We start from the raw sequence: 21,392 nt of genomic DNA, 5'->3' as shown, positions 1-21,392 counted from the left end.
CCAGCCGACAGATCGGCCATTACTCAACCCCAGAGACGTACAGTTTCTGCTGTACATTTTACAGATATATCCATTAACACCGTTCTTCAACTGAGAGCAAAAATTTTCCTAATCTTTTCTAAATATTTTATATCAGTCAGTTACTACCAATTATTAGAAAAAGTTCAAATCGATCACAGTTCAACTCCACACTTACAGAGCATTTTTTTGTTTTCTTTGTTCTTTTCTTCTACCTCAGTTCTACCCTCAACCTTCCCTCCAGCATACTTGCTAATCAGAACAACTTAAAATCTTCGTTTCCATTGCTAGCAAGTTTCTTTTTTTTCTTCTCAAACAAAATGCGTTTAGTGTGACCTTTTTTGTGATAATTAATTTCTTCACCAATGTTTCTTTTATGTGCTACTTGATTAATTTATTTTTTTTGTCAGTTTAATTTTAAGCAGTCCGTAAAACTGCAGCGTAAAGTACAAGAGACACAAAAATATTTCAAAAAATCTTCCAGGTAGTCTTTAGTCATCGCAGCTGTTGGATAATTTAAACATTACTGCCCTTTAAAAAACATGAAGAAGAAAAAAGAAAACAATTGTGCCTTCGTAGGTCAGTCGACGAAGCCTTTTTGGATTGGAAAGACCTATGTTCGAATTCCGAAGCGATTCCTCACCGGCTAACTCACCTTTAATTCAAAAGTTATCAAGACTGTTAAATTAAAGGTGAGTTAACTGGTCTCATACGGAGGTGGAGGACTTTTTTCGAGGAAAGTAGGATTTTTCATTCACCATTATGGGATGCACCCGTGGAGTTGCATACTGGTTGCATTAGAATGCTGTGACCCCTAATCCGAAGACCCTACCTCCTCGTAGAAGATGGGCGATGTGAAAAGAAAACGTCCCAAAAATAAGTTCTGCTAACCATGTTTACAGATAAATCTGAACTCACTGTACTTGACTCTTTTCATTTTATTACACACCTTTAAGGAGATACTCATCTAAATACATTGAAATCGATGCATGCATTCACAAGAATTCCTAATGATCTCAAATTCCTCTTGATAATGATATGGGAAAGGTTCATTAAGAAATTTGTCCGTAGTTAGTTTTAAATCTCCACTGATGCTAGGTTCTGTAGAATTTTTGTCTATCCCAAACGAGTCGTGTTAGTTTGCAATTAACATTCTAAATGCGACTAGCGAGGGGGGGGGATATCATTTCACACGTAAAAATTGCAGGTTCAAATTTTGTGGAAGAAATTATTAGGCATTTATGGCTGGGGCATTAGCTTTATCCTGCGACACCTTGGGTTTTCTGTTGAATATATTAATTCGACAGACAGTGAGTAGGCTCACAGGACTGACCACATTGTTGAGTTAATTCTAGATTTAATTCCAACTGAATTCTTCGAAAATTACGTTATTCTAAATAGAAAGACTACCTAAGAATAAATCCTTATTTTTCTTAATAAATTGCATTAGTTATTAAATTTATCCAAAATGTATCCTTTATCATATCGGATCTGTATTACCTTTCAAATAATTTTGACAGATATGATTTAGCAATAAAAGCAAGGTTTATAGAAGTTATTTTTTATTATTATTTTGATTTAACTTTTTTTTTAATAACATTGTATATGGTGTGAGCTCTAAAATGTTCGTAGCGCTTGCTTTGAAGTTGAAATATGTAATTTCTATCAGAGCTATAGTTCTGAATGTGCAATTCCTATTTTCCCAGTTAATTTAATTAATAGAAACATTAGTTTAGGACACTACCTTGCTAATCACAGTCTACAAAGATATAGTTGGTTTATAGCAGTGGGTCTTAACCTTTTTAGTGATCGGCACCCCCCTTGAATCTAAAAATAAGTTCTCGCACCCCCTTGAAAAATGTGTTTCTATTTCTTTATTTAGGAAATTACATCTATTGCAAGATAATTTATTTATTGAAAAATAAACACACATTTACATATATATACAAAACAATATCTCAATTTTTAATGGCTATGTTGTTGTTGTTTATTAAATTAAAGAAAATTAGTATTCGTTTCTGTGTCAAACCACCTCGTTAACGTTCGTCCTCAGAGTATGCGAACACGTGCGCGTATCAACCAGTTTTTTATTGTACTGCATGTGCTGGTAAGTACGATGCGCTGAAGCAAAGGTAGGAAGGGTAGGAGTGGGGGGTCCCAAAAGTCGAAGTAGCGTTCGCTAGTTTCTCACAGGCGGTCAGGCGGTAGTTTCCATCGAAAATTTAGAAACTTCTCTCGCAACCCTGGAAATGCTTTCTCGCATCCCCAGGGGTGCACACACCCCATATTAAGAACCATTGGTTTACAGACATTAACAATTCAGATGAGGAGTTTTCTATTCTTAAAACCATGTAGAATTCAATAAAAAAAATCTGAAGTAATAAGAAATTATGTGTATGCGAAATGTTCCCCGTCAATACATTTCTTAGTTTCCGCATTTAAGTATTTCAATGAAGAATAAATGTATAATAATTTAATAATATTTAGTTTTGTAAACTCGTATCTCGAAATGTTTGAAGTTGAAATATGTTTCCATCTCCAATCTTCATTAGTTTAAATAATTGAAATTTTGGTGAAGGGAGAGTACACAAGGATTAAAATACTAGTACTTTTTTTGATCGATTACTTGTTGTTTACTTTCCTTGCATTCCGAATGTTTCATTTTAAGAGATGTTCTTCAGTCTCTCTCTCTCTCTCTCTCTCTCTCCTTTGAAATATGATGTTTACATACTATTCCAGTATTTGGATAATGGAAAATTGGATGCCTTGTTTGCATTTAATTAGCTTTTTTGTTGATAAAAGATCGCCAAATTTATCTATTAAAAGCTACTTGAATGAAAAAAAAATCAGAATTTGCTGTTCACAGAACACTAAGTCCACCTCATTATAACATCTTTACCAACCTACCTCTTTCCTCGAACACTAATTAAGTCATGCGATAGAAGTATTATATTTTAAACCCAATATTTCAAAAGTGTAAAACCAGTGATCTAAAAACCATTAAAAATAAAATCCGTGCATGTTTATTTAAATTGTGTCAGAAGATTTCCTACAAAATACATTTAATATTTTATGTATAGTACGAAGCGAAACTTATTTTCGGAAAAACACATTCATTATTGTTGATATTGAGTACAACATACTATGCAGTTTTATCATAATAATCTACATTATTACTTTCAAGCATGAATTCAAAAATATATGATGATGAGGGTATTTATAAGTTAGGAGACACAAAATTAAATTTATTGGGAAAATTTAAAAGCAAAAACATTTCGTGGATTGAAATGAAAGTTTATGTAAAATAATAAAGGTTTTATTCATCACATAATCAAGATTCTCCCAAATAGAGCTCATACAATCTGCTCTTCTGATTCCCTTTTGAAAGAGAACAGAATAAAATTAAAAACAATCTGATATGTAATGAATACAACGAAATTCCCATTTAAAGTTATTGATAATTATCATCCGGCTACCAGATTACAATCTGATATGAAAATAATTTCAATACCCTACCTCAAAAGAACTAAGACCCAACAGCAAGAATTCTTTGCAAATTCAATCTATATACCTCCTTCACACCAGCATGGAAAATATCTACAAAGGATATATTACCACCTCTCCCCTTATCAGGTGTCTACTGGGTAGTCTGTTCACGTCATCTTTGCTGTTTTGAACAGACTCGCAGCTCTTCTTTGATTAGAATCCAAGAACATCAATACTATATCATATTTTTTTGGAATCCGACAAGTCTGGACCTCTTAATACATGGATTTTAATACATGCTACTGACGCCAGGTACAGAGTTGTTTGCAACCAGACAAAGATTTTTCTTTCCAGTAAGTTCAAACTTAATCGTTTTTGAATTCTAATAATGTAATCATTTCAACTCGGCTGCGACCGAGACACGAGCTAGTAAGCACATGCTTCATGACACTCATTCTTATGATTCATGTTTCGATAGTTACCGGTCTAGCTCACAGATTATGCCAATGTAACGATAGATGAAATACAATGGGGTTTTTGAATAAAAACCTATATTTTTTACATGTGCTAGTCTTCGCGAAAGTTTTTATAAATAAATCTATTTAAATATTTTTTATGTGAAATTATGATAGTGCGAGATTAAAGTCTCCAGGGGAAACATTCATTTAAATACAGTTCTTAAATTGACTGATCGTTAAATTCAAAGTTGAAATAAATTTTGTATATTTAATATGTGTTAAAACTAAATGACGTTTTTATGAAATTATCGATTTAATATTAAACATTTGAACACAACAAACAATGATGGTAGTTATAGCGGGAGTGATGGTAAAGGGATGTTTAAAGAAAGAAATAGCTAACTGCATAACAAGAATTAAGAACATTAATAATCTAGGAATTAAATGAATGAGTTACAGTATTAATCTGGACTAAAATGAAAGAGAAGCATTGGAAGAGATTCACAGAATACTTCCCAGAGAGCAAAGAGTAATCCGAAAGAGTTCTTTCAAAATGTGGCAAGCAAAATAAATAAAGACTACATTTAGAATGAATTTGAAAAACGCGGACAGTAGGGAAGTAACTGAAGCAGACGAACCAGTTGAATTATTGAGCAATCATTCTGCAAGAGTGTATCATCCAGGTGATGATACACTCTTGCACGGATTAATGGCGAAGGAAGTATAGAGGAAGGCTAGGTACATTGGATATTACAGACTCTAGATGTCAATACAGCTATGGGCTTGGAGACGGGATATCAGTTCGTGTATTACGAGAATGCGCTAGGAAATTGGTAATTCCTTTTATTAGATTGTTTAATCTAGGTTCCAGCTCGGGTAGAGTCCCAAGGGAATGGAAGGAGATAAAATAACATTGCATAAAGGTGGTTCCAAGACCGAAGCAGCTAATTATAGATCAATTAACATTTCAGGAATGGCGGTCAAAGTATTGGAAAAGTTAGTTAGTTAAAGACTATATTGAGGAAAGGATGGATAGGAATGGGATATTGTATAGGGAAAGCATGGTTTTGTAAAGGCTTCAGTAACTTACTTTCTATAATAGGATGAGAACTGAGTTGGATAAAGGTACTGGCTACACGACGATACTGTTAGACTTCACAAAGGCGTTTGATAGGGTATCGCATGGAATCCTGCTACATGAATTACATCAAATGGGTACAGACATGAACTTGGCAGTGTGAATAAGAGATTGGTTAATGTAGAGATACCAGATAGTGATTGATACAAGTGCATAGCCCTATAGAAGGCCTGTGACTAGTGGCGTCTCACCGGGCTGTGTATTTGGGCCACTACTATTTAATTTGTTCATTAATGATGTATGGGGAACTATGCAAACCAGTTAAGTTTGCATTATCAAAACTGAATAAATTTGATGATGCAAAATTAGTAAGAGCAACAGTCAAAGAAAACGTTACTTGATGATTTGAATAGATTTGCAGACTGAGCAAAAAAGAATGGATGTCAATTTAATGTGGCAAAGTTTAAGGTTATACATTTTGGAGTAAAAAGATTACCAGCTGTTACCATATTGATGGGACTGTACTCCAGGAACTTGAGGAATCCAAGAATTTGGGGGGTATTGGTGGATAGGGAGTTGAAATTCAGAGGGCATATTGCAAGAGGCTAAAACAGCTCAAAGGATTACCTGGTTATTGAAGGACACCCTGGCATGGCAAGAAATTATTATTCCATTCGATCAGGCTTTGACAAGGCCATATCTGGATTATTGCACAGATATCTGGTCGCCTGGGTTTCTAGGAGATGTGGCTGTGGTGGAGCGATTCAGAGGAGAGTAACTAAGATGGTAGCAGGACTCTGTGATGCTCCATATGAGGAGAGATTGAGGAATTATGGGTTACATAAACCAGTTGATCGGTGGATAAGGAGGGATATGATAGAGATATATAACTTGCTCAGGGGGGGATTATAGGATTGATATGGACGAAATATTTCAGTACATGAATATTGTGAGGAAAACTAGAGATCATCTAAGGAAATTGAGTGAGAGTGTGGTTAGGAAAGGAGTGAGGACTATTTAGTTTACTTGGAGAGTGGTGAATGAATAGAGCTAATTGCCAGAGTTAGTTATCCGTGAATTTGTTATACGTAAATTGTCGATGAATGATTTTAAGGAAAAATACGACAGATATTATACAGGTGTTGACAATTGTTGCTTGATGCTTTTAAAATGGACCTCAAGCAATGAGTATACAGACTCCGTAGAGGTGACTGTATAATAATAATAATAATAATAATAATAATAATAATAATAATAATAATAATAATAATAATAATAATAGCAACATGATTATTATTAATTGATTCATTGAATACATTGACTCACCTGTTTTAAATAGTTACCCTATGGAAAATTATTCCTATTTGGATGAAAATACGATGTTACTGAATTTAAATGTGATTTTAATATGAGATTCATTCGCCAGTTTCTGTAATTTTCAAAGATCGGGATATATTTTCTTTACTTTGTCCAATATGTTTAAATGAAAGGTTTAATTTTGTATATATGATGGTAATTTTATAAAAACGAGCATCTTCGTAATTCATTCTCTATCTTTCTCTTTCTCTCTCTCTCTCTCTCTCTCTCTCTCTCTTCATTTTTCGTTTTCGTGAATCGTGATACGAGGAGATTCTCAAATGATGATTATAACATTAATTTGAATATCCGGCTAAAAGTATCTGTTTTTATCATATGGTTATGTTTATCTACAATTAAATTAAATTTTTATAAATCTTTAGCAAGTAATTATGATAAAATTCGACTTGAATGATAGTTTTTCATCTTCGTTAAAAAAACTACCATTGAAGTTCACCAAAATAGCGTGAAGATATTCAATATTATAAAAGTACGTTTCTAGAGTGTTTGAAAAAAGTTCAAATGAGATTTATTTATTAATGCCGAATGTAAATATTGCATAGTGTTGATGTGGTTTGTAAATTACTTGTAAATCAGTATTCTAGTGACTTCATGACTTTTTATAGAAGTGTTTCTGTAAACACTTCTAATTATGAAGGCACGATAAAATTTAACCATATTTGAACAAAAATAAAAAAATAAAAATAAAAAGCAAGCTACTTAGAACAAGCAAAAATGAAAGCAGACTGAAGAACTCCCTCGAGGACCTCGCTGAGAGTATCTTCACGGCTAGCCACATTGAAGAACAGTGCTTAATTATGTGCTACTGCTTTGCTATATCCATAGATAAAGTAGTTAGGAAGTGTTATGGTAGCTAATTGAAACTTAATTGGACTCTTAATGCAACTACTGTTTACATTATCCTAACAAAACTTTAGAGAGGAAAAAAGACTAATTAGAACCTAATAAAAACAATGTGATGATGACGAGTATTTACACGCCATGGAATTTTTATTTTATATATTTATTTGCATTTGTTATATAATTTTTTGTTACCAGAAACATAATTTCAAATCTAAATATGCGTGATACATGTATTCATAGATGGTCAAATCATGAAGATCAAATAATAATAAAAAAAAAATTAAGAAAGATATTGGGAAGGTTCACTTATGGTCATTTGATCTGAATTATGATATTCAGGAAGAACGGAAACGACGTAACCCGTGGTTCTGTGTTTCATTGTTGGAGTTCGATATATTTGCAATGGTGTTGTCGTGTTCCGGAAATAAGGCATATGACGTTTACAGATGAGATTCTCAAAGACTGACGTTTATGATATTTTTAATTTTAACATGCGAATCATGCCCGTCATGACTGAAATGCATTAGGAGATTTATTATGTGAACGATCGTTGACCTCACTACTTAGCTGACTATCGATATTGTACAATGAATAAATGGTAAATTCCACAACACTTAAAGATAATAGTGTACGAGTACCAACAATTTTTACTACATATCCGCAGTGATAGGAAAAGCAGAGAATATCCATTATATTCATTTTATTTGAAAAACATTATTATTTAATTATTTTAGTTATTCTACAGAATAAACTATAATTTTATGTGTACAATACTCTAATTGGCATCAGTCATTTCAGATATATCAGTTACACATTTGTGTTATGTTAGGTCTTATATATAATTAGGAATATAATTCTTAAATGCGATTTATTGTTTTAATTTGAATCGTGAAGATTTTATCAACGGACATGGATACTTTTGCATGTTAATCCTGATTTTACTGCCTCACATCTGCAAATGTTGTTTTTCTGTTTATTAATCGGGGTTCCTTCTCTATATTTAATTTCTACAACTTCTTTTCTATTCTAAGTTATCGGAGCAATTTCAAAAATTTCTACCTGCCCATTACTAGAGTTAAAAATTTTAATACGGAGATCAAGGTAGATTGAAAACAGTACCTGAGCATAAAAAGCATAAAAGAAGAGTACGCACTTCAAATCGCTGCAATATAATATTTGAAAGTGTACTTTGTCATTTAGCTGATGTGACACGTTTACGTGTGTTTCTCCAAAACAGTAATGCAGGGAATCTTGCCTGATATATTATTCTGCTACTGTGGAAATAATAATCTCATGCACCCTCAGCAAACTGCCAGTCAATTTTAACCCATGGTCAAGTATTGTGCTTGCGTATAGTGTATAGTGCTTGCGAATTACCGATTTTCAAACTGTCTTGGATAGCTTTTGCTATATGGCGATGTTTTTGCCGAAACAACTAAAGCTATTAGGAAGTTATATTCTGTCTGATGACTGCTTTAATTATACGGCTGATTTTTTGCGATAAAATAATCACTTTTATTTCTTGAGTGAGAGCTAGTATTGTAAACAAGAACAGCATTTTCATAAATATCATTGTGTAGTAATTAGCACAATTTGTTTAGTCTATAGCGAAAAATAGTCTTATCAGAAAACCATCTTTTCTTGTTAAGGGAAGATGAGTTTTAGATGGTCTACACCGTAATGAGATGGTTTTTTTTTTCCTCAAGAAATTCTGATATCCAGTAGGAAAGACAGGTTAAAAATCATTTGATTGATGATAAATGGTTTCATTACGCAAAAGGCAGACAAATAGGACTGAAAAAAAAAACCTGCAAGGAATTGCCTGTTTGAAATATATGTATTATAATGTTCACTTTAAGGTTATTTGGTCACAAAGGATTAACTGTATAATGATAGAAACCAGAATCTGAAAAAGCAGAAATCTGGATATACTTTAAAACATGAAGCAAAGTTTTTGGAACATTATGTGGGTATCGTGATGCCTTCATCACGAAGCCATGTTTTTTTTTTTTTTTTTTTAAACAGTATTATGGCAATACTTGGATACTTTTAGTAAATAGTAAATAACAGGAAGAAAGAAAATTATATGAGATAATAACATATTGTTCTCGATAACAGTAAGTTTCCTTAGGATAAGAAGTTAGTTATTAAGATGTTCGAATAGTTCAAATAGAATGAAAGGAGATCGATCTTCTATGTTCTTAGCTTTAAAGTGGGCGATTACAAAAGCCATAGAGCGAGCATTTATTATACGAAATTTTACATCTTATTCACGTAATAAGAATATTTTTTAAATGCTAGAGTGTTATATTTAATATTTTCATGAACGTAATCATTATCATGCCAGTTGAACTGCTTATTTTTATTTATTTATATATTTACGTTTGTGAGTTAATAATACTTGCAATTGGAATATGTTGCATTTATAATATTCGTATAATTTTCATATACTGTAGACTTCACCGTTTACAATAAATACCAGTAACAGCTTTTATTATAATGGACGATAATATGGATCCAGTGATATTTTTAGCCGAAATTTAGAGAGAGAGCTTATGAGAATATAACCTACAGCATCGGAGCTGTTTTGTTATGCTCTACTTAAAAGACACAGCCTCTGCCTAGCAGCTCATCAGGTTTCACTGGCCAGGTTTAGTTGGTTCTCATTAGGGACCAGACAGAAACCTAGAGAGCAAAAACTCGGCAATTCTTTGGTTTCTGTCTAGTATCCGATGAGAACCGACAGTTTGAAACAACTGTCAAACAGCTAGCCAGTGAAACCTAATGTAAGAACTAATAAAAGGCGAACATGCGGACTCGTGGGAAGAGCTTGTCTTTTAAGTAGTTCAAGCAAAGAAACTCTGATGTAGAATTGTATATTCTCATAAGCTTCTAGTAAGTTTTTGAAACATTTTAAAAGTTTCTTTCAATATTTTTCTATAAAATATGACTGGATCTATAATATTCACTATTTAATTAATTTAATAAATTATTATATATGCTAAACTGAATTGTTTCTGTTCTATATTTTAGTAACAGTATTATTATTTTTTCATAATTATAATAATAGGTTAAATTTGTCATAATTAATTACAGGAATCAACGCAGAATGAGCTTACATTGAGCAACGTTGCGGGCTGCTTCTACATTTTAATAGGAGGATTAGTTTTAGCAATGATTGTAGCACTATTGGAATTCTGTTATAAATCGAGAATGGAAGCTGCAAGATCTAAAGTAAGAGAAAATTTAAGATATTACTTTAGTGGTAATGCAAATTTAATATTACATTTTAATTTATTCATTCATCTAAGTGCATGGTTAAGCACCATAAAATTCTTAAATCCTATATAAATTTATTAACTAGATTTTAAGTATTATTTGGAAAAAATTCAGTGAACACTTTGTTTAAAATCTATGGAAAACGAGTTCATTTCTTCTATTTCATCTGTTAAAATAGCATAGAAATATTATCGAATGGACTTTCATATTCTCTCTCTCTCTCTCTGTCCAAATTCCCAATATGAATTTAGTGTGCATTAAATACAGATTTTGTATCTCTCTTCAAACAATGGAATGCAATTTATCTAACTACATTTCATGATCAGCAGCGAGTTGGACGAAAGCTTTCATAAATTGTGAATTCCCTCATAATGACTAATAAACCCAGCACTTAATGCAGCCTACTTGACTTGCACAACACGTTTCGTATAATGGCTGTTACATGACCATCCTCTTCATTCGAGGATTTAGAGTTGAATCATAAATGAAAATTAAAACATCGCTCTTCACAAGTTGTATATAATCAGCTAGGATTTCGTTTCGAGGTCCGTGCCTGTGATTCATTTCAGTGAATATGATTAAGTGCTTAGGGAAACCATTTGTCATTCCTAACTCACAATCTTTCTTTAAACGTTTTACTTATTTATATGCATTCTCTCGACCTAATCATGTAATGTTCACGAAGATCAGATCTTTAATCAGAGAAAGGTATTGTTATATACACATTAATACTCTCGATACCAAACGGCTATTCAAGAGATTGGTTACGTTTGAATAGCAGAATTAATTACTTTTTTCAGAGGAAACCTTCCACGACTACATTTTCACTAAGCTACTAGCTTCTGCTTGTACAAAATGAAACGATAGAAAGTGTTACACATTGTTTTTTCAATACTTGTTATGCGATCCATAATAAATTTACTGTAATGATTATCAGTAGCTAACATCACCGACGTTCGCTTTTATTTAACTATCTATATTTTTAATAATAAAAAAAACAGTCGAATTACATTACAAAACTGAAAGTTCGAAGAGAAAATCGTCTACTACTTCATCCAAGTCTCTGGATGAAGTAGTAGACGATTTTTGTCACCCGATGTGAGACTGCTGTCCCAATAATTACATGTCTGAGGTGGATTGGAAAAAAAAGTTCCATGTTCAGTCTCTTAGATTAGAGTTTCAGATAATCTAAATGTTATCCTTCCTATAGTGTTAATGTAATGAGAAATTCCTAGTCTTTCGTAGGCGAGATTCACGTAAAAGAAATGTACATCCCATCTCATTCCACTTCTCGGTGAGACTTGTGCTACTGATTATACTGATTATATGGAAATAATAGTTCAGCGAATTATCATCAAAAATCATACTAAAAAGAAAATTCTGGATAAGTGTCATTTAAATAATATTTTTAAAAATTAATCGAAATAAATATTTTTTATTATTTATTTTTTTCTCCCGCGCGGTTAGCCTAGTGGTTTTGCGCTTCGCAACCATATGACTGGGGACGGAGTGTCCCAGGCTCGATTCCCGTCGAAGACGTGAGGAATTTGTCATAGCCAAGTTAGCCGGTCTTGGGCGCAGGCAGTAGGGTTATTTCCGCCAGTTTATCTGGCGTTTTTCATCCCTCAAGCAGGAACGGCCCCGTGAACATACGCTACTACAGCTAAAAATATATATCCCCCCCCCCAGCTGCAGGCTAGGCGACAGGTCGGTTGGGAGTGGTACTAACAAGAAGTCGCATCTAAGTAACACGTAAGACGAGGACCCTACATAGGAAGTGGGAATAACGCGTAGTGAAAGAAAGAAGAATCAAAATGATTTTTTTATTTAGAATTGTCTTAAGTGTTTATTTTATTATTATTATTATTATTGCTATTATTATTATTATTATTATTATCATTTGACACCTCCAGGGAGTCCAAAGACTCATCGAGGGAGAGTGTGCCAACAGCATCGAATGATTGGCCCCCTTCCACCTACACAACATTATTTTATTTTTATCAATAATAATTTTATTAAAATGCAAATTATTCAATATTTTAGTGATTATTTCACTAGAATATTGAAAAACAACATCCATATCACTTGGCATTGCTTTTTAAAGCCTGTTTACCTTAAAGAAAGTGACTGAACATCTTCTCAAACATCAACATTTTGACGCTGAGAAAAGATTTCAGTCCAAAAGTTATCTTTATTATAAATCAAATGCTATTTTCAGTATTCTGGAGACGATCAGTGTTTGCAGCTGGGTAACACTTGCTTTTCTATCAACACTTTTTTCAAATACTCTCTAGCTATTATTGAACACGTAACCTCGAAACCGGCCTGATGCTATTTTTATGGTAATGTCAACGACTGTTGCAAAAGGCAAATCCAATAGGGAATTTGAGGCAGTGTTTATTCCTAAACTCAGTTATGGTTTCATACCACAACGGACTACTATTGTGAAGTAATTATAAAAACATTAGAATGCAATATTATCGTCTTTCGAATAAATTATGACAACTGCAATTTGAATATTTTTTATGTTATTACTTTCCTGTTTTTCAAAAACAAGGTTATATATTTATTATTCACAGCGAACTACAAAAACATGTGTGAATTTAATAAAATAATACTGAAGTTTCACATATATTTTAAGAAAATAAATTTTGGACTAGACTTGTAGACGTAGTCCTTACAAAACTTGTGGGCAGTACATTTTTCACTTGTGGAGTTTACTCCTCTCGTTTTTGAATAACCCATTTTGCAATTCGTATTAAGGTGAATGTCTTTTATATGTTCAGGAGAGTGTCACGCAGACAGCAAAATGTATTTCAGTTTTCATATGACGTTTACCGAGATTTTCGGATGCCTTTTGAAGACAGTTCTTTTATATACATGTGAACTGGTTTATAAATACCACATCACCTACTGCAGATAAACAAAGTTTATCATTTTCGTGCAAGCAGCTGGAAGAGAATCCTTTCCATTGCTCAAATCAGATATTTTTGCTCTGCCTGTCAAAATTGTGCTGGGTAGAGTCTATTTTTTTTATTCACACTGGGTTCCAGCGCAAAGCAATTGCTGAAATATTCAAACTACGTAATCATAATTTACGAATTTGATTCAAGAACATTTGCAGTATAATATGCATTACTAAAATCAAGAGGCAAAGACTCTATTTTGGCAAACATAACTATTGAAGTGATAGGATATATAAATTTTATAGTCAGATTACAATTTTTCTCACAGCTTGTAAGAATATAAACGAATATAAGAGAGGTGGCTTGGTTTGCACTACTCAAAAGACACAAACTCATCCCACGAGTCTTTTCGCCTATATATTCGCCTTTTATTAGTGCTTTTAGGTTTGGGTCTGACAACAGTTTAGGACTGTTTGTTTCTCATCACAGAACAGGCAAACACATAAGAGAAAAAAACTCTCATTTGAACCTTAGCAATCATATCAGCAAGTTATATTGTTCTATAACAGTAGTTCATAGTAATTTATTTATGCATCTATCGAGAGTTCATTTATGAAGAATATGACTTTCAGACACGGATATGACTTTCAGACAAGATTCTAAAGTCAGGCGGAGAGTTTTTGCCCTTGTATGTTTCTTTTTGATCTCTGATGAGAAATAAACAGCTCAAACAATTGTCAGGCCAATGAAACTAAGCCAGCTATTAAAAGACGAATACTGAGCTCTTGGGCTGAATTCATGTACGAGGGTGGTCTGAAAGTACTCTTCCTCAACCATACATGTCAACACAATCTGCAAGATTTTTTATATATAAGTTGGTACATCTGTCATAAGAATACACGTGAAATTGCAAGTCATTCTATTAAGTAGTTTGTTTTATACAGCTGTCTGAAGCCAAAGTGTTGTCTATATATATCCCTTGAAATGGATAAAATTGAGTATCGTGCGGTCATAAAATTCTTTGAAAAAGAAGGTTTAACGTCAAATGAAATTCATTCGAAGTTCATAAAAGTTTATAGGCACTCTTCTCCTTCGTTTGCGACAATTAAGAAATGGGCTGCCGACTTTACACGTGGCCGTACCAGCCTTGAAGATGATCCACGTGAAGGACGTCCAAAAAGTGTAACAACACCAGAACTCATTGATCAAGTGCACAATATGGTATTGGATGGCCGGTGAGTCAAAGTGCGTGAAATTTCTGAGACTATTAGGTATTTCAAAAGAACGGGAAGGATATACTTTTCATGAAGAATTGCAAATGAAAAAGCTTTGCTTAAGATGGATGCCGCGCTTGCTCACATTCGCATGAAAATTTCTGAACAGTGCTTGGAGAGTTTTGACAAGAATAAAACTGATTTCATGCATCCATTTATTGCTATGGATGCGACTTGGATTCACGATTACACGCCAGAATCTAAACAGCAGTCAAAACAGTGGACAGAAGCTGGTTGTTCAGCTCCAAAAAAGACAAAGTTGGTTCCATCAGCAGGAAAGATCATGGCATTGGTCTTTTGGGATGCTAAAGGCATTTTGTTTATTAATTATCTTGAAAAGGGTAAAACAATAACGAATTAATATTATTCCGATCTTTAAACCAGACTAGATGAAAAACTTCGTGAGAAAAGACTCGGTTTGCAGAAGAAAAAAATCATCTTCATCAGGACAATGCACCTGCCCACCTGTCAGTATTCATAAAATAGACAGTTGTGTACTTGATAGATATTTCTTGAAAATATCTATCTTTGGGGTCCATTTAAAAATAAACTTTGGGGTCCATCGTTTGCCTCTGTGAATTTCGAATGTAAAAGTACATATTTTTGTAATTTTTCATCAATTAACCAAAGTCACTACGGATATTGACTCAAAGAATAACAGAATTTTGATTGAATGAAAATTCAGTTTATAAATAACATTACATAAATAACACGGTATAAATAACTAATGTTATTTATATCACGTCGAATCTTGGTTCACTTAGGATCAAAGTTTGGCAGGTAACACATTATATGCTAGTGCTTTCAAAGTCAATAAAATATATATTTGTTTATTATTCAATCCTTCGATTGAACCAGTCTTGGCAAATTTATATCTGACCATTATAAAAGAAAGACCAGTTTTTTTCTTTAGTTAGATGTACTTCATTTTGTCTAAGACGCAAGACGATGGACGAAGAATTGTTTTCTTTTTTTTTTGCCACTCAGATTCTCCGCCTACCCTTAACAGACGGACCAGCCAGAGATTACAACGCAATTGTATACTCTATACATGATTCTACTCCCTTAGCACAATCTTAAATAACAATAAACTAGGTCTCTTCCTGAAAGTGACATACTTTTGTATTTTTATTAAAAGAAATATATTTAAGAAATTCGACTGGCTGGTTAATGGCAGCAAATTACTTAAGGGATATAAAAATCAAACTACTGGCCTGGGACGAAATCCCGGATTTGAAGCACTAAATTTGGAAACATTGACTAGAATACTAGCACTCTATCTAGCTGCAGACGATCAGATAAATGGTTACTACTTATACTCTGAATAGCCAAGTTGTGCATCGACTACTATAACGTGTTCAATGAATGAAACAACTCAACCTCAGTTAATATAAAAGGAATCGTGTCTTACATATTCCAACTGAAACTAATTAAGAACAAGTCAGGCTCATTTTAACTCAGCTAGCTATGTTCGTAATTAGTTTCCAGTGAAGTACATCTTGAACTACATACTCAGATTATCAGTTATTTCACTGATTACCTCTTCGTGTATTTTAAAATGAAGGTCGAATTTATATAATCAAAGTTTACAAAATCACATTTTGTAAGCTATAAAAATAATATAATTAACTTTAAGCATTTAAATTACGAACAGACCCAAACCGCTTCATAATATTGGGCAATTTATAAAATTTCAGAATAATCCAATTCAAGAAGTTACAGCTACAAACAGATATTACTTAAAAGGCCATTCTCCAGTTCCAGCGTCTCAGTTAAAGAAAAAAAGAAAAACATTAAAAATCTGGAAGACAGCTATAGAAAATGCTATAAAAGGAAAACGAATGACATACAAATCATTCCTTCAAAAACATACAAAGGAAACAGAAGAAATATACAAAAACAAAAGAAATATAGCTAAAACCATAGCACCGAAAGCTCACCAAGATTCTTGGATCCGTTTTATTAATAAAATAGGAGAAGACATACTTGAACACAAGACATAGACTACAAAAATTAAGAAAATTAAACAACGATGAAAGAGGTTCAGCACAAATCAACATAATACAAGAGAAACAATGGATAGAACATTATAAGAATTTATGGTATGACCAAAATTTAATAACAGAAAATAATGATGAAGAAATCAGTGCTGACATAGAACCAATAAAACTGGAAGAACTAAAAGAAGCAATAGAGGTATAAAAAAATAGAAATTCAACCGGATTATATAACATAAATACAGAACTCTGGGAATATGACGTAGAATATTTACATTACAGATTCTTAAATTAATAAATAACTGTTGGAGGAAATGTGTGGTTCCATCAGACTGGTTGAAAGTTAAGGTTATATACTGTATATATATATATATATATATATATATATTTACACGAGGACTCAGAGACACGACGACTGGGGAAATTACAGAGGAATAAGTTTATTAAATACAAAAGGTTACAAAATTTACTGTAAAATCCTGAAGAAAAGACAGAAATATTGCAAATAGTCTACACTCAGGAGAACAAAACAGTTTCACACATGAAAGATCATGTATAGACAATATTTATGTAAAAAAAGACAAGAATTTAATTTAGAGACTCATATGACCTTTATAGATTAAGAGAAAACTTTTGATAAAATACACAGAGGAAAGGTATGATAAATGTCTCTTTACTCTTTTCCAAAATTTATTTAGTTAAATTTTGGGAACAGAAAACTCCTTTTGAGAATAAAATGATGTCGTGTGTGTGTGTGTGTGTGTGTGTGTGTATATATATATATATATATATATATATATATATATATATATATATATATATATATATATATATATATATATATATATATATATATATATATATATATATATATATATATATATATATATATATATATATATATATATATATATATATATATATATATCACATGTACATTATTGTGTAAAAGACATTGATCTTTTCCCTCAAAAAAATGCGACAGTGTAGGAAGCATTGAGTTATCTATATGCGCTGCATATGTGTAAGACGTTTTCCAGGCAAACATTACACTACCAGACGTCGTTGGTAAATGGGTGCAGAGAATCACTGATTCTTATATGGATTATTTCCTAATCTACAGAACAATGGCAATATATTTTATACACCAGAGTAATTTGTATTGTGGATTGACATAGTCGATGTCCAGCTGCTCTTTCGCTTTCTTAATCTATCTTTCTTTCACACAGTGTCCTATTACTTATATGTATCTAGTGGATATTGAACTCCTAGTACAATCTACTAGATACAGTGGATTGAACTTTTTACCTTTGATTGCCGACTTTTACATAAACTTCAGTATAATTTTGCTTCTATGGTGGTGGTGGTGACTTTCCATCTCTTCCTGTGTATATCATGGCTGGATTGACTCTATGACCTTTCATTTGGCTTGATAGTATTGCCTACAGTTGATTTTGTTTGATGCAGTAATTTTTTTATGAAAGAAGAGAGCAGCGAATAATAGCAATGCAGACTAGGCACGAATATTGATATCTGTATGTTTCATTGAAAATAGGTGTACATGTATATCCCATTATCGATATGAATGTTATAGTTAAGTTATAGTTATATATAGTTAAGCGTTATGATTCTTTTAAAAATATATTTTATCAATATAGTAAAACCTAGGTTATAAGTAATAATTTTTTTGCTCGCAACTCTCTTGAATTTATTTACTTACTGCAGCAACTTGGAGAGTTTGAATAAGTCTCATAATATCTCGTGTCGCATTGACCTTCGTGATGTGAGTAACGTGCTTTGAATCATTAGTGCTTCTGGGCACAGAAAAGGCGTTTAAAATATAACATTACTTCACAGAAGCGAATAGAGTGGAGGGAATTAAAGTGATGGAACTCCTTTTCATTCTTCACTATCTCCAAAAATATAGGATCATCTCATAAAGAGTGTAATTTCCTTCAATTATAGAAGTAAACCCTGATATCAAATTTAAATCAAGCATATATGCGGATCTTGTACTTTAATCTTTATAATCTTTACTACCTCGGTCATTTCATATTTATTAGCATGGAAATAAACTGCTTTAGCTTTGAAGATAAAAATATGATCAAAGCATTTTTTTTATATGAGAGCACTATAATGATTATACGGATGGACTGGAATTACGAAGGAGGAAACTAACACCATCAGTTATTAAAAATAAAATAAAAAGGTAGATACAACAAGAATGATTCAATACATTTTCATTTTAATAATACAAAATTCAGGTGAAACAATAATCAACACTAAAATAATAAAATAAACAAGAAATAAATAGACTTCTTCTTTCGCTATGCCTTATCCCGTGTTAGACGGAGTCGGCGTTCCCATCTTTAATTTTCTTCTTCTTCCAGATTCTAAGGTCCAGGGCATCTTCCCGACTCCATCCTTTCTCCCTAAGATCCTCTGCCACCTTATCCCTCCATCTGAGTTTGGGCCTGCCTCTTTTCCTCCACTTCCATATGCTCCACTCGTTTACCAACATACTCCTCACTCCTTCTCTCTACATGACCGAACCACCTCAGCCTGCTTTCTTGTACCTTCTTACCGATCGGTCCCACCTTGATCGTCCCTCTGATGTAGTCATCCCTTATCCTGTCCTTCTTTGTTACACCACTCATCCATCTCAACATCCACATCTCCGCCACCTCCATCTTCCTCTCCTATGCCTTTGTTATAGGCCACTTCTCCGCGCCATGGGAGCATCGCCGGACTCACCACCATCTTATACAGCTTTCGTTTCATCTTATAACTCACTCTCTTGTCGCACAGGACCCCACTCATCTTCCTCCAGTTCATCCAACCGCATGTTATTCGGTGCTGTATTTCCTCATCCAGGTCACCATTCCTCTCGACGACCGACCCAAGGTACTTGAATGTCTTCCCTGAAGTTAACCTTTCACCCTGGAGTCGTATGATCATATCCTCATCACTCCCCGTTGACATATATTCGGTCTTTGCCCAGTTAATTTTCATGCCTCTCTCCTCCAATACCTTTCTCCACTCTTCCAGGGTCTTTTTAAGCTTCTCTCGGGATGATTTGCAGAGAACAATATCATCGGCAAACATCATGCTCCCTGGCGCCTCCTTCGTGACGTCCTCCACTAGTACATCCATGACCAGATCAAAGAGGTTGGGGCTCAGAGTTGATCCCTGATGGAGCCCTACGACAATGGGGAACCACTCTGTCATGCCGACACTAGACCTGACCTGAGTTTTTGCTCCCTCATACGTGTCCTTCACCAACCTCACGTACTTTTCCGACATCCCCTTCTTCCTCATACACCTCCACACCTCCTGTCTTGCCACTATGTCGTACGCCTTTTCCAGGTCTATAAACGCCATATGTAGCTCCGCCTGCATCTCCCTATATATCTCCATCAATCGCCTTAGCGCAAATATTGCATCCGTTGTCCCTCTTCCTGGCATAAATCCAAAATGCTCCTCACCAATTTCCCGCCGTATCCTTCCTTCAATTACTCTTTCCCATATCTTCAATGTGTGACATCAGATTGATCCCCTCTATAGTTGACACAATCTTGAACATCTCCTTTTCCCTTGTAGATTGGGACGAGAATGCTTTTCCTCCATTCCTCTGGTATCTTTTCGTGATGGGCTATTTTCCTCATCAGATCCCATAACATGTCTACGCCCTCGCTGCCCAAGCTTCTCCATACTTCTCCAGGTATCTGGTCCGCCCCAACAGCCTTTCCATTCTTCGTTTTTCTCGATGCCCAATACACTTCCTCTCTGCTTATGTCTTGCACCGATCCTTCATTTTCCTCTCCATCCTCACACCTCTCTCTCTCTCTTGGGTTCACCTCATATAGTAGATTACGAAAATATTCTTCCCATCTTCCTCTGATTTTGTTCTCCTCTTGTAGTACTACTCCTGTGGCGTCCTTTATCTGCTTAACTGATCTTATGTCTTTCGAGGCCTTATCTCTAGCTTTCGCTATTCTCAACAACTTAGCTTCACCACCATTTCTCTCCAGTACTTCATAAACATCTTAAACTGCCCTCGCCTTCGCCCTTGCCACAGCTCGCTTTGCACTTTTTTTCGCTAATCTATATGTCTCCTTGTCGGCTCTGGTTCCAGTCATATCCCATTTTTTCTTTGCTCTTTCTTTTCCCTGATCTCCAACTGCACCTCCTCATTCCTCCACCATGCCTCCTTATCCTCGGGCGACCCCTTTCCTGATGTTATACCGTGCACCTCTTCTCCAATTTTTCTAATATTCCGACTATTTACGTCCCACCATTCTTCCACATACTCTGGTAACTTCATTCCTTCCAATACCTTTTCTTTAAACTCATTCCTTGGACCTTCCTCTTCCAGTTTCCACCACTTTATTTTCCTATCTTTCCGCCACTTCCGTCTATTCTTCTTTTCCTTTTTTATATCACAGTCTACCACAACCAATCTGTGCTGTGCCGCTACACTTTCTCCGTTAATCACTTTACAGTTTTTCATCTCCTTCAGATGTTTCCTTCTGCACATAATGTAGTCAGTCTGACTCATCCTATTCCCGCTCTTAGTATTGCTCGATTTTGTTTGTATTGAATTTTCACACGTTGAACATGACGATAAAAAAAAGTAATGTATGGTTAAAGTAAATTTATGTTATTATCGACATTAT

At 33.9% G+C, this 21,392-nt stretch overlaps 1 protein-coding gene across 1 annotated transcript in view; it reads left to right on the top strand.

The window, feature by feature from the left end:
- The window catches only part of LOC150104172 (glutamate receptor 1-like), a 509,694-nt gene that overhangs the window by 470,712 nt on the left and 17,590 nt on the right, over positions 1–21,392 (top strand). The window contains exon 14 of the mRNA XM_090396414.1: positions 10,357–10,494. Within this exon, the coding sequence (XP_090252540.1) occupies positions 10,357–10,494 (138 nt within the window). The remainder of the gene's footprint in view (positions 1–10,356; positions 10,495–21,392) is intronic.

Source organism: Typopeltis vanoorti, chromosome 8, assembly GCF_054136105.1.
Source record: "Typopeltis vanoorti isolate ZY-2024b chromosome 8, IOZ_Tvanoo_1.0, whole genome shotgun sequence".
In the NCBI taxonomy this organism is placed as follows: Eukaryota; Metazoa; Arthropoda; class Arachnida; order Uropygi; family Thelyphonidae; genus Typopeltis; species Typopeltis vanoorti.
The sequence above is the reverse complement of the archived record's forward strand: the minus strand, read 5'-3'. Positions and strand labels throughout refer to the sequence as shown.